The sequence below is a fragment of the Clytia hemisphaerica genome, unplaced genomic scaffold (genome assembly GCF_902728285.1).
Source record: "Clytia hemisphaerica strain Z4C2 unplaced genomic scaffold, Clytia hemisphaerica genome assembly, whole genome shotgun sequence".
Lineage (NCBI taxonomy): Eukaryota > Metazoa > Cnidaria > Hydrozoa > Leptothecata > Clytiidae > Clytia > Clytia hemisphaerica.
In genome coordinates this window covers 97275-111398 of record NW_027103556.1, presented here as the reverse complement: position 1 = coordinate 111398, position 14124 = coordinate 97275, and the positions used below count along the sequence as shown (strand labels likewise).

The 14124-nt window shown below is 34.7% G+C and overlaps 1 protein-coding gene across 2 annotated transcripts; it reads right to left on the bottom strand.

Moving 5' to 3' along the window:
• Positions 1-9024: 9024 nt before the first annotated feature.
• On the bottom strand, positions 9025-14124 carry LOC136800499 (uncharacterized). 2 transcript variants are annotated; one of them, XR_010845716.1, is made up of 7 exons: positions 13334-14124; positions 12852-13121; positions 11894-12053; positions 11415-11534; positions 10691-10912; positions 9545-10175; positions 9025-9106 (listed from the first exon to the last, which is right to left on the bottom strand). XR_010845716.1 is itself a non-coding variant. In XM_067057155.1 (6 exons), exons 1-6 carry the CDS (start codon positions 14039-14041, stop codon positions 9793-9795), a joined length of 1863 nt encoding a protein of 620 aa, XP_066913256.1. In that variant the 5' UTR covers positions 14042-14124; the 3' UTR covers positions 9025-9792. The 2 variants fall into 2 exon arrangements, 1 of the variants encoding a protein (XP_066913256.1); XM_067057155.1 differs by having other exon boundaries at positions 9025-10175.

The window sequence follows — 14124 nt, the reverse complement described above, 5'->3', positions numbered from 1 at the left end:
GAGCTGTTCCATTAAATTTCCATACAGGGGGTGGGCGAACCCCCGGGGGGGGTACTAGGGTTGCGAGCTGACGGGGGGGTGCCGCCCGACTTTCGAACTTTGGACCCTTACCGGGACTAAAAAAGAGAAAACCAAGGAAAATTTTGTGAATTTTAAGACCCTTCGTATAATTTTGACCAATTTGACCACATTTCGATCTTTAGGGGGTAAAAAGTTGAAATTTTCCTATTTTTCCGACCCTTAGTGGGACTGAAATTTGATTTTTTGATTTTTCCGACCCTTAGCGGGACTTTGGAAGTCCAAAAAAGGTACCCTTAAGGGCGGCACATACCGTACCCCCCATTTGCCTAAGTACCCCCCCCGGGGGCGAACCTTTTCAAGACAAAAAGAGATTCTTAGAAACTTAGAAATGTGTGGATGCCCCCTGAAAAGTGACAAAACTTTCAAAAGAACCCTGGAAAAATTTATTTCTTACCTTAAAAGTGCAGGGTGGACGAACTAAAACCAGTCTTTTACCACCTGAAAATTTTAGAAAAACATTTTACCCCCTGAAACAATGAAAAAACACTCCTTTATACCCCCTGGAAATGTTCGTCCACCCCCTTTATGGATATAAAATGGAATGGCCCATTTGATAGCTTTACTTCACTTACCAAGGAAAACTACCAGATTTAAGTCTTGAGGATAATTTTGATAAGCTTAAGCTAGAAATCCAATAAAAAAAGGAAATTTTGGAGTTAAACAAGGTCAATAAGTCAAACACCAAGAATTTGAAATCATCATGAATGTATAAGAGTCATTTTATTCTTCCATACTTAAACATGATAAAGATTTTTCACCCACCGGGGGAGTGGTTCCTATAAATTAGTACCGACTTTCCCAATTAATGGATGGAACATAATGGTTGTGTGAGTGGGTAAAAGATAAATAAAGAAGTGCCATAATGAATGAATCAATGAATGGATATACGTTTTTTATGAGAACAAACTGTGTAGGAGCATAAAGCTTCGATGGCCAAAATACTAATAATGCTTTAAGGCTTTGCGGAATCCAAAACATCCAATTTCATAAAAAAATGGACAAAAATACTTATAAAATGATGAAAATAAGAACATTTTTAGGCTTAAAACTGGATGTTCTACCGGGTGCGCCACAAAAAAGTTTCTCTCTTTGAAACTGATTTGCTTGAAATCTAAAATTTTTAAAAGAACCATGCCTATTACATTGGAAAGAAGAAAGATAAACTTAAATTTTGATGGGTCATTTATCAAATTCGGTTTTTTAGATCAAAAGTTATGCTCAATTGAATAAAAAAAGTTACTTTCAGAAAGTGCCCGAAAACGTTAAAAATCGACCTATCAAATTTTTATTTTAAATTTGCCAATCGCAATAGCCTTTACACGATCAAGAGCATTTTTCAGTAATTAAACACATAAATTTTGAAACTGATGGGTCGAAAGGGTTTTAAATCTTCATCAAAATCATTTTAATTTATTTTTACCCAAATTTTCCACAGATTGTTGGTTCCAGACTGGATAAAGTCTATGTAAGGCTGGATGTACCTCGAAACCCATATTTGATGTATTTTTATGAATTTTACCAGATTTTTTGGCTTTTTTCAACGAATTTTCTTCCTTTTAATGTAATTCAACCTTCCTTTATATAGCAAAAGGACATTTAGACAGCTAATTATCATTTTTGATGACTGAAGCGAAAAAACTGGTGCATCATGTAATTATGCTTCTGTTTAATTTGATAGGTCAATTTTTAACGTTTTTAAGCACTTTCAGAAAGTAACTTTTTTATTCAATTGAGCATAACTTTCGATTTAATGTACCGAATTCATTAGATGACCCATCAAAATTTAAGTCTATTCTTCTTCTTTCCAATGGAGTAGGAATGGTTCTTTTAAACTTTTTAGATTTCGAGAAAATTAGTTTTAAAGAGAGAAACCTTTTTGTGGCGCACCCGGTACTAAAAAAACGTGTAGAGAGTAAAAGAGTGTGAAAAATAAGGATATGTGTATGAGAATGAATGGATGAAATATAAGTCAGTCTGTGCAAAGAGATAGAAATTAGAGGAGGTTGCACACAACTGCTTTAAAGCCGGGCGACTCTTGTTTTCTATTCAATTTCCTTTGTTTTGCAACAAAGAAAAATCGCCTTTGACGCGAGCTGAGTTATGCCGCCAATCGAGAAGGAAGCAAACATGGCGGGTCGAAGCGGTGATTTTTCTGCTGTTATTTTTGTTATGTCTATTCGAGTTATGACTAAAACAACGTCTACAGCAAGTACTACATTGTTTAAAACATCTCAAATGCTTTTGGATATATTTATTTCAACCAATCAAATGATTTGTTTACGTTTTGACTAAGGAGACAGTGAAATTATCATCGAAGAAAGATAGCCTGTCTTGTTGAGTAGCTAACAGCACCTACTGATGGAAATCGCTCGAAATCGAAAAGATGGACATTTTTTTCAAATAGAGAACAATTTTCCTTGGTAGAGGATGCCTTGAGGTATGTATATCTGAAGTTTCTAGTGTGGTCTGGCTATTTTCACTGTGGTCTGGCTCTTTGAGTTCAGCCCATTTTTTAATTTCATGTACTCAACCATCGACTAGGTATCTAGTTCTTGCAGTTCTTGTTGTCTTTCACTTTGTTTACGTGATCAGCTAAAAGTTGGCGGTTAATTTCAAAAATTTTGCTTCTTGATTTGTTTTTTTTATTACCGTACTGAAGGAAGAGACACGGAATGAAGAAGAATTTGAATTTCATCGAACAAACAGCTAGCTGCCTGTAGTAAAGTAGTATAGATTATTATGCGGCCGGTGCGTAGAAAACTGTGGACTGTGGTGCGGACTGTAGAAAACTTAAAGAGACAGCTTCTTTTAAAGATGCTTTCAATTCAATGCTTTGGGAGTTGATATTACTAATGATGCTGCGTTGATGTTCATCCTGAGAAAATCTGTGAAAAGTGTAGAGTTGTTTGTACGAAGTTTGAATCAGCATTGAAAGGCACCCAGAGGCACCCAAGCTGAAATTAGGAAAAAAGAGAAAGTAGGCATAATCAACATGTTTATAAAACCAAAAAACATAGATATTGATACCAGTGGTCTCGCAATTGTGTTTATGGAGAGAAAATTTCAGAAAATAGAGTGGCTTCTTGTCTAATTATTGATGCTGAAAGACTTTCTATTTGTTATTGATTTTTATGAAATTGGGTGAAATAAATGAGGAAATCAATGGTGGAAAGGCAATGAGGAGGGGCCACAAGCAAGATATCAGCCGCGCATGTTTTAGCTTTTTGTACGAGGTATCTACCGGATTACTTTTGTTTTGTTTTCTTCAAGTGATGAGTATTCTTTTGTCGGGAGCGTGAAGTGTTGGAATATTTGAGTTTGAAAAGTCAGGTGTTTGGTATTGATTGGAGCTTCTACAACGTTCATTTTATAACTCAAAGAATAGGAAGATTTCATTTTCTCAGCATAATCTATGTCTTCGATAGAAAGCTCACCGTGAGATTGGGTAACCTGCTCAGGGAAACAAAATGCAAGCCCCAAAAAAGACCTGGCTGGTCATCAAAATACAACTACGCAGCCCCGCTCCGCTCGCAGCTCTACTCGCCATTTTGTTTTGATTCAACTTTGTATTTTAATGACCAGCCAGGTCTTCATTTGAGGCATGCATGTTTGTGCAACCACCATTTTGAACACCCATGAAACTAGAGCACCAAAGTTTAAGTCAATGGTTTGTCTTTTTTCCGAGGAAATACCTAATTGATATAAGTGGTTTGTTTGAAACTTACACTACCAGGTGTTGAAATTCAAAAAAAAGATGGAATTATACGGTTTATTCCTTCCTTTTAGCTGGACAAACACTCAAAACAGTTGGGAACCATTGGTACACACTTGGAGTTCGAGAACTAAAATCCAAGCCATTACATGATCAAATTAGAAGAGACAATAACTCCCGGCATCAACTAAAATATGAACGTTTAACGCGCTCGGACTTAGATGATTACCATTAAATCAAAAAACGGCTAGTCGAAACGCAGGTCATGTCACAGGTTGCGGTTCACAGGTCTCAGGTTCGTGCAGGGACTCAATCAAGTCATTGAGTTTTGGAAAAACACGAATTATCCAAAAAAATTCTCCCTTATAAAACCATTTCACATCAAAATTAACCCGTTCTTTTTCGATCTTTCGCATTTTTGCGCCCTGTATAACGCCCCAGAAATTTAAACCATATTAGTTAACAGGTATCTTCATATTGTTTTTTTTATTTATGGCTTAAAAAACTTCTCAAGAACTCACGCTTCGTTGTGTAATTTTTAGCCAATTGTTATCATCACATCGGTATCTAAATATTTTGGTGTTTTTCTCTTGTAAGACATGATATTTTTGGTTCTGTCAAACATTTTTGTCAAAAATGTCATTAAGTCCTTAAAAAAACAATTTGAAGATTGATTGTTCATTTCTAAAAACACCTCTAGGGACCTCACAAGTCTGATTGGTGCCGTTTATATCCATACACCTCAACATCACAATTCTGTATATTACTAATGATGCGCGTTGATGTTCATCCTAGAAAATCTGTGAAAAGTGAGAGGTTTGTACGAAGTTTGAATCAGCATGAAAGGAACCCAGAGCACCCAAGCGAAATTAGAAAAAAGAGAAATTTAGGCATAAGTCAACACAGTGTGTTATAAAACAACAACAACATTAGATATTGAACCAGTGGGTCTCGCAGATTGTTTGATGGAGAGAAAATTTCAGAAAGATAACCGTGGCTTTCTTGTCTAATTATTGATGCTGAGACTTATATTGTTTTGATTGGGTGAAAATAAATAGGAAATCAATAGGTGAAAGGCAATTGTGAGGGGCCACAACAAGATATCAGCCCGCATGTTTTAGCTTTTATTGTAGGTATCTACACTGGATTACTTTTGTTTTTGTTTTCTTCAAGATGAGTTATTTCCTGTTGCTGGGACTGTTGAAGTGTTGGAATATTTGAAGTTTGAAAAGTGTGTTTGGTCTGATGGAGCTTCTACAACCGTTCATTTTATTTTCAAAGAAAAGAAAAAGAATGCATAAAGTGCTTCGATAGAAAAAGCGCCTACCGTGATGGGTAAACTTATCATGGAGGCAAACATGCATACCTCAAATAAAAGACCGGCGGGCATCAAAATACAACTACGCAGCCCCCTCGCTCGCAGCTCTACTCTGCCATTTTGTTTTGATGTCAACTTTGTTTAATGACCAGCCAGGTCTTCATTTGAGGGCTATGCATGTAGCCTCCACTGATGCAAGTACCCAATCACGGTATTATTTCTTTGTGAGGACAAACAATTTTGAAAACTTCAAAATAGAACAACAAAAAGTGTGTAAGTCAAGGTTTGTCATTTCCGGAGGAAATACCTTAAATGATATTAATGATGATTTGTTTGAAATATTTATCACGACCAGGTGTTGAAATTCAAAAAAAATGATTGAAATTATACGGTTTAATTCCTTTCCTTTTAGCTGGACAAACACTCAAACAGTTGGAACCATTTGGTACAACTCTGGGAGTTCGAGAATACTAAAATCCCAAGGCCATATACATGATCAAATTAGCAAGAGAACACATCAACTCCCGGCATCAACTAAATATGATGAACGTTTAAACTTGCAGCTCAGGTAACTTAGATGATTACCATATTAACTCAAAAAACGGCTAGTTCGAAACGCAGGTCACAGGTCACGGTTGCAGGTCACAGGTACAGGTCGTGATGACAGGGACTCTAATCAATGTCATTGAGAGAAATGTTTGGAAAACACAAGAATTATCAAAAACATAATTCTTCATCCATATAAAACCATTTCAAACATCAAAATTTAACCATGTGCTTTTATCGATCTTTCGCAGTTTGCGCCGTGTATAACGCAGACCAGAAAATTTAAAACCATATATACGTATAACAGGTATATTACATATTAAATTTAATGTTATATATGGTTACATATAATAAAAACTCATCTCTCTAAAACTACCTCTCAGAGAACTCAAACAGCTTCTGATTGGTGTAATTTTTCAGCCCATATTGTTTATCATCACTTCGGTATGCTAAATTTTTGGTGTTTTTCTCTTGTAAGACATGATATTTTGTGATTCTTTCAACATTTTTTCAAAAATGTCTTAAGTCATTAAATAACAATTATGATTGATTAGTTTCATCTTCTAAAAAACCACTCTTTAGGGACCTCACAAGCTTCTGATTGGTGCCGTTTTATATCCATTCACACTATCAACATCACATTCTGTATAATAAATATTTTTCGCGCTTTTGTCTTTTTAGGCATCATATTTTATAATATCTAAATAACATGTATTACTTTTTTGTAATTTAATGCGTTATGTATTGATGTTATGTTATGTATATGTTATGATCTTATTATCTTTTTTCCGGTCTGCACTTTGTTGACCTGTGACCTTTGTCCTGTTGACCTGTGACCTGTGACCTGCGTTTCGAACTAGCCGCTCAAAAAATGTGCATATATATGTTATCTAATCAGGTTAGGTAAAGTCTGAGAATTAGGTCTGTCTGAAAATTAGGTCTGTCTGAAAATTAGGTCTGTCTGAAATAAAATGGCCTTTTTATAACAAAAAAAATCCCATGATATGTATTCAGTTGTTGTCAATGACATTGAAATGACTATAGCTACAAGTCTGGTCTAGATAATTTTAGTTTGATGACTAGTGATATAAACGAAATTTGAATAATTTTTCTGGCTCAACATCAAAACTTCTCGAGTGGCTTTTTCAGCTGTGAAACACACATATTGAATGTTTGGATGGTGACAAAGACTCTAGCTTATTTTCATTATTTGTCCTGGATTCCTTTTGAAAGTTACTTCATTTTTATTTTAGGCTCAGTACTAGAGTCACAAGGTTCACTTGTGACCAAATTATAACTTTTCTCATTTTAGTGGTGACAGATACATTTTGGAAAATGGAAACAGAGGCCTACACCTGGGTTCAAAAGAAGAAAAAAAAGGAGACTGTTACCTGGCTATTCAACTGTTGAAAGGCGCATGCAAACTACAGGTTGTTATGATTTGCATTCAAAGGTTTTTTAGTTGAAATAGTACAATGTTAATTTTAGCAATAATGTTTGTGAGTGTCCTGGCCTTGCATGTTTTTAGTGTGTTTTTTTTTAATATAAAAACCGACATTTTTCTCATTCTTTTATTCTTTCATCCGACTTTTCACTTTCATCTGCAGGAGCTGCTGTTGAATATCCTGGATTTTACTTTTGGGATCAGGTCGTCTTAGTCCGCCAACCTCAACTTATGTGGGCAGGTCGTTCTATGGGTTTTCTTCTATTGTTTAAAATATTTTTTTTTAGATTTTAGCTGGATTTGATTTGGATAAATTCCCTATTTTTTGTGGAATTTCGAAAAAAATTCTTACAGTAAGCAGAAAAAGTAAATAAACATAGATAAAACGACAGAAGGATCCCTCTTACCTTTACACTGTGAAATTATAGATTCATACATTTGCATAGATTTTATCTTTTGATATAGTTCATTATATGATAAATTATGTTAATATATTTTATATATTATATATTATGGTTTTGTTGAAAACAAACATTTTCTTAGCTGAATAAAAAAGAAAATTGACAACTGGTGCTAGATTCTCCCTATATTTACCTACCTATTTGCAGCTATATAGACTTTCATTGGAGTAAACCTTTCTTTAGAACGTGAGAAAGTGAACAGTATATTTCAAGAGAGCTAATATCTAAGAAACAATTTCCAAAAGACTCGAGCTGTCAAGGAAAACAGCAGTGCAGCCATTTTTTCATATTTGTCTCTTTGCCCGTTCTACTTTCGTTTTCAAGCACTTTTTTACGGCATTGATTATATCTTTTTGAATAAAACACCGATTGTTTTAATTTAGTCGGTTCCGTAAAACTTTCCCTCTTTTTTTCTTCCCTCATTAATTATTCATGGATCATAACTAACATAGTATAATAGAGAAAGAGAATCGTGCAACCTCCTCTATTTTCTATCTCTTTGGTCTGTGCCACTAACTCGATCGGGAAGATTCTTCCGAAATGGGAAGAACCTTCCCGAACGGGAAGAACTTACTCTATTTTTTTCTGCCCGTTTCGGAAGATTCTTCCTCTTTGGGAAGTTAAAAATTGACTGAATCTCGGCGAAGCTGTACGATGACCGGCGAAAGTTGAAACTTTTTGGAGGCGAAGAAGCATCAAATTTTAAGGTTTTTCACCCAAAGAAAAGTAGACTTTACCGTAGAAATCTTGTTAAATTGTGAAAAAACTGCGTAAACTTCCCAAACGGGAAGTTCCAACCCGATCGAGTTTTCCTTAGTTTCTCGCTTCTCCCCGATCTGGAAGTCCGCTAACCCGTTTGGGTGTTAAGTTAATTTCCCGTTCGGGAGGATTCTTCCCATTTCGGAAGAATCTTCCAATTTTGGAAGAATCTTCCCGATCGAGTTAGTGGCACAGACTGTAAGTGGCGAATGAATTTAATAATTGAAAATTCCAAATATTCGTGAAGTTAAACAAGAGTTTTACTACTCGGTCGGTCGCAAATTATCAAAATATTTTCGTGGTCGATTCTCTCGCGTAATTATCCATATATATATTCTTTTCTTTAATAAGGGGGCCTCAAAGTACGTACCAAATTTAAAAGTTTCTCTTGGAAGTTTGTCTCAATTTTGGTTCTCACACGTTTGTTATATTTTCATATAACCCTAATTCAGAATATAGTAAGGCACAAAATTAAGAGGTTTTCTGGGAAACACATACACTACGCTTTCTTTGTAAGAATTATACTTTATAAGAATATTCATGATGACATTGGCCAAAAAATTAAGAATATGCTAAGAATAACACTATCATGGAATTTGGCAACTGAATAAAAAAAATCCAATTTTTAGAGCATTTTACCTTTAAATTGCCAATTATCCTCGAGCAATGCTAAAAGCCTTCACAAAATAAAGCACATTTTGCGTGAGGTATGTATTACATGCTAGATTTAGGTTGGGTTGGATCCTAAACTTAGAATACACATCAAGAATATTTCAGGATTTTCCCTAAAAAGTTAAGAATATCCATTATGAAATGAAAAAAACAGCGTGCAGTTAGGCACAAAATTAAGAGGTTTTCTGAGAACCATCAGCTCAAAGCCAAAACCAATATTCTATGACGTTTTTAACCTGGTACGGGTAAACAACAAAAATATAAGTAAATATTTTGTTTATTTTAAAATTATTTGTTTTGACCTTTTTTCGACCTTTCAAAATAGTATAAAAGCATATGCTTTCACTCCATTTGTCAGATTGGAATCAAAATCTTAAAAGAAGAACAAAAAAGGAAAACTATTGACGAGTGAAAAGAAGAATAAAAGAAAAAGTCGTAAGTGTACCAGCTGGTACACAACGTTGTTTCAACGTTAATCTAACGTTATGTGGACGTTGTGAACGTTAGATAAACGTTTAAACAACGTTGTGTGTCAGCTGGGATGGGATTACTCTTATTCGTGCTCTTCCATCAGCTCTTCCGTCAATCGTGGAGGTATAGGGCGCGTTCACACTGTAAGGTTTCCTTAATAAAATTGTAGTTATAAAATCTTGACACCCAATAGTACCATCTCCGCATTTAATTCCCCAGATTCCCGCAGAATCTTAAAATTTAAAGCAAGCAAGATAAATCGCGAAATTTAATAATCCTCGCAAAATTTCGCCTCATTAAAGTATGATGATTACGTAAGCACTCACAATCAACATCCATACTCAGTTTTATTGATATTGAAATGACAGCTACAAATGTTCGATGTGTCGCATTGAAAGTAGTTCGGTATGACGCGAACAGCCGATAAAATCTGCAACATGCCCCACAAATAAATAACAATCTGGGATATTTCTTGAAGCAGATTGCGTTGAGCGAAAGCATAGCGGAGATGCACTCCATTAAAACGTCCTTCAATAAATACTATAAAAACGTATGTGATGAATAGAAATCCGATTTGGATGAAAAACTGGGCGTAGAATAATCCCGGTTCGAATAATCCCGATTTAGTGTTGATGAAGAGATCGTCATCAAAGCGGAATAAGAGGCGGTGAGGGCGGAAGAAAACTAAGAGAATGGGCGTCACAATGGTGGCTGAAATGAAAAAGGTTTAAAAACATTAACTCCCTTGGTACAAAAAAGGCGAGTAGTATAAGTAAACTAAAACGAATAAAAGCATCTGCCATTGCTATAGTCTAATAGCAAAAAAGGAAAGATTTTGTGAAAGACATATTGTGTCCGGAGGGGGGGGTTCGAATAAACGGGGGGGGGGGTTGGAAAAATTTTTCAAATCAAATAAACGGGGGGACCTAATTACCGGGGAGGTCGGAAAATGGACTTTAAAAAAACCCATAAAAAGGGTCAAAATAGACTAAATTTAGGCCTTTTAGAGTAAAATAAGAAACTTTCCTTTTGGGAGCTGGGAATTTTTTCAAAAAGGATAAACGCGGGTCCTAATAACGTCCGGGGGGGGGGTCCTAAAACGTGGGGGGTCCTAATAACGTCCGGGGGGGTCCTAATAACGTCCGGGGGGGGTGGAAAAAAATCGAAAAATTAACAAGCGGGGGGCCCGTTTATTTGGCACCTAAGAGTATTATAATTATCCCTACCTGTGAACTCATGTAACAAGTCATTGTTCAAAACACAAGCACGAAAATTACAGAAACGTTCCTCAAAATACCATGCACGAAATTCTTCAGTTGAACTTTGCTCACGTTTAAAAAACCGACGGATTTTATAGAACATCCAACATTGTATTCGACCCATTCTGTGCAATACAACATCTTTGAGCATGACCAGGCTACATGTTATGGTCAGCATGGTTAAATTCCCTAAAATGAAAATAATTAGAAAAAAATTAGTTCTCACAAAAAATAAAAAATAATCGTCAAATCTCCATAATAAGTCCCCGCTAAAATAAATAAATGTTTTAAGGATATTTGCTATTCGCCGATATTAATTAAAGCGATGGATGAAAAAAAATTCGTCGCGGATTTGATTAGCACAAAAAAAACAAATCCAGACACAAGTCAGACCTCTATTCTTATATTTGCGATAGGGCCAAAATAAATAAGTGATACATTATTGATTATTTTATATACTGATTATTCTTTATTCCATCGCAAAAAAGAACAATAGATTTTTAATTTCAGACATTTGCCTTTAATTCTTTATCAACAGATACTTGCAATGAACTTTTTTTTTCCTCAGAGTACACCGCCAGTCATTTAGTGCGATAAGCATAAAGCAAATTTCAAAATTTGGAATGAGCTGTTTAGAAATAAGCCATTTCACAAATAACTAAAAAATGAATAATATTTTCATGAGGAATACCTGCAGTCAGATTCATGTATCTTCCAAGGATTCCGAAGCGAACTTGAATAAGATACAATGAATGAGCTTCACCACGAACGGTTGTACCTTCCAATCTCCTGACAAAGAATTCACCAAGACCTGCGGTAGAAGTATTTGATAAGTATTCAAAAAATCCATTTTAAATTGATAATAAATCTCGTCAAAGTGTACAGGAAGGTCTCAACCCAAAATTTATATCGCACCCTCCCTGTTCTATCTCATAAGTGTAGGCCCTTAAGTACCAATTTATATTGCCATTTTGTTGACAAATTCCAACCAAATCTGTTCGCCAATAGTCTATATTTTGACTGAAGCATAACCCTCCATTATTAGGTTCTGACTATGTTCAGACAACACATTTCCTAAAATATACCGAATTCTACTGAACGATAAATTCATTCCAAAGAAGATAAAGATATAAAGTTTCTGATTTTCAAGAAAGTAAGAGGTTGGCTTACTCAAAAAGCTGTCCATTAGAACTGGATACACAATAAGTCGTTGACTGTATTTCAAAAGTGATCCATCTTCCTCAACACGATAACTCTTTGAGAAATAAATATCCACAAATGCTATCCCAAGGGCCATCAAAAACATTGGTAAAATGTAGAGCTTGGTCGCCTGAAAATGTATACAGGAAATTATAGATTAGAATATAAACAAATTTCCAAGTGAGAATTGTTTTGATAATTGAATTCTATTTTTATTGATATAATTTTTAGTAAGATTTCTTCTTATGGAATTTTCTGGTTTTCAGACATAATTAGCTTAGTGGGTTATTTGCCAGAACATTCCTCGTAATAGCAATGTGCCTGTATTTGTGTATTTGTATTTTAATTGAACAAGTTTTTGCCCTAAAGAAGGAAAAATTGCAACACTATCAAAATTATACCAAGAAAGTATCATGAATCTATTTTTGTTCGTTTGGAGCTTCTCAGTCTATAACATAGTCATAGTCTTCTCAGCCTATTACATAGTCACGTGATACGAAGTCGGTATGATTTTGAGATTACTCACATGTCGATGGATGAGCTTAAAAGAGATTGCACCAAATAATTTAGAAATTTACTTTTCATTTGATTCGAAACTTGAGTTTTTCAAGCAAAAGGAACTTTCATTACAGAGGCTTTTATAGACGACTTCAACTGTTGTAATATAAGTGGCTAAGAAGAAGTAAAATAATAAATAAAGTGATTATCGATTAGTTGCGAATTAAAAAATAAGCTGGCTTAACTGATATAAAACTCAATGGCGGTACAGAAGGTACTCAAAAATTGTTCTGGTATATAACCCAGAAATATTAAGATTTCGAAAACTAAGAGCAATCATTCCCATAAAAGGGATTATAACAAAAGAAGCGATCTCCACGTCATTAATTTTGAGTACCTTCAGTATAACCATTGTAATTTCCTACCTTACCTCTAAAAGTTTTGCGCCCACTTGTTTTGCTGCTAGTAATTGAGCCAATGGTACAACCAGGAAGAACGCCATCATGAAAATGACAATGTCTATGTAGTAAAACCACACAGCATAAGGATCTGAAGTATACCATTGCAACATACAATAAAAACAAAACGAGCCAGTCAAAGTGATAGGTAGTGCCACACTTACAATAAGGTATAATGTTTTACGCATACTTAGGTTGTATAATACACATGCAACGATAACATTCAATAGAGTAATCAGGAACTGAAATCGAAATAGAAATAGAAATATTAAGATAATGAAAACTAAGTAGATGAATTTAATTTGATTGATTATAATAAAAGATTGATAAAATATTTTGAAAGATATTTGAAAAAATTTAAACACAAAATATTCATTTGATGTCAAAATTCAAATTACTTCATGTAGGAGCTGATATAAGATCTTTCATGCATAATAATCAATTTAAATCTTACTGTTCTCATGACGTCATCAAACCAGAATACAGTCCAACGGTTAAAATAATAGTTAATACCACCATCGTCTGTTGTAGTTCCATTATTTAGAATTTTTCTTGTCCATTTTAAATGAGAATAACCAAAACCTGCCATACAAACAATAATAATAGTTGGTAGAGCTGAAAGGCCAATCCACAGAACGTGCTTCATTGAAGTGATAATAAGTCTACATGTAGGTAATCTTTCTCCTGTATTTTCTGAGCAAGTTGGTGGTTGTAGCAATGGTTTCTTTTCGTCAACTTGGTCAGTGATAACATCATTTGAAGATTTGCGCTCTTTTTGTTGGGTAGTCTTACTATTATTTTTGATTGTGTTTTGTTCAGATGGTTTGTGATTCGGAACATCGCTTTTATCAACCAAGTTATGTTTATCTAATTCAGCATTTGTTGGACAAAATATAATATCTCCTTGGAGCTGATTATCACAGTTATCATAATCCGCATCGTTACTGTTACAACCATCTTTTAAACTTTCATCCTGCAGCGATCCTTGTTTCTCTGTTTCCGCATTCAAGCTAAAACCTTTGTTTGATAAACCTTCAGCCACTTTACCATTGTTTGTCTGATTACTACAGTTGTCATTTTGAACTGTATGGTGATAATTATTGCGATGGATTTCAGAGTTTATTGGTACAATAGCTTCTTCTGGGTCTACCTTGGTAGCCATTATAAATTCCTTAACAGAAAAGCTTAATCTCTTTGAAAAATACTTGCATTTAGCATTTACTTTTATAACAGAATATGATATTT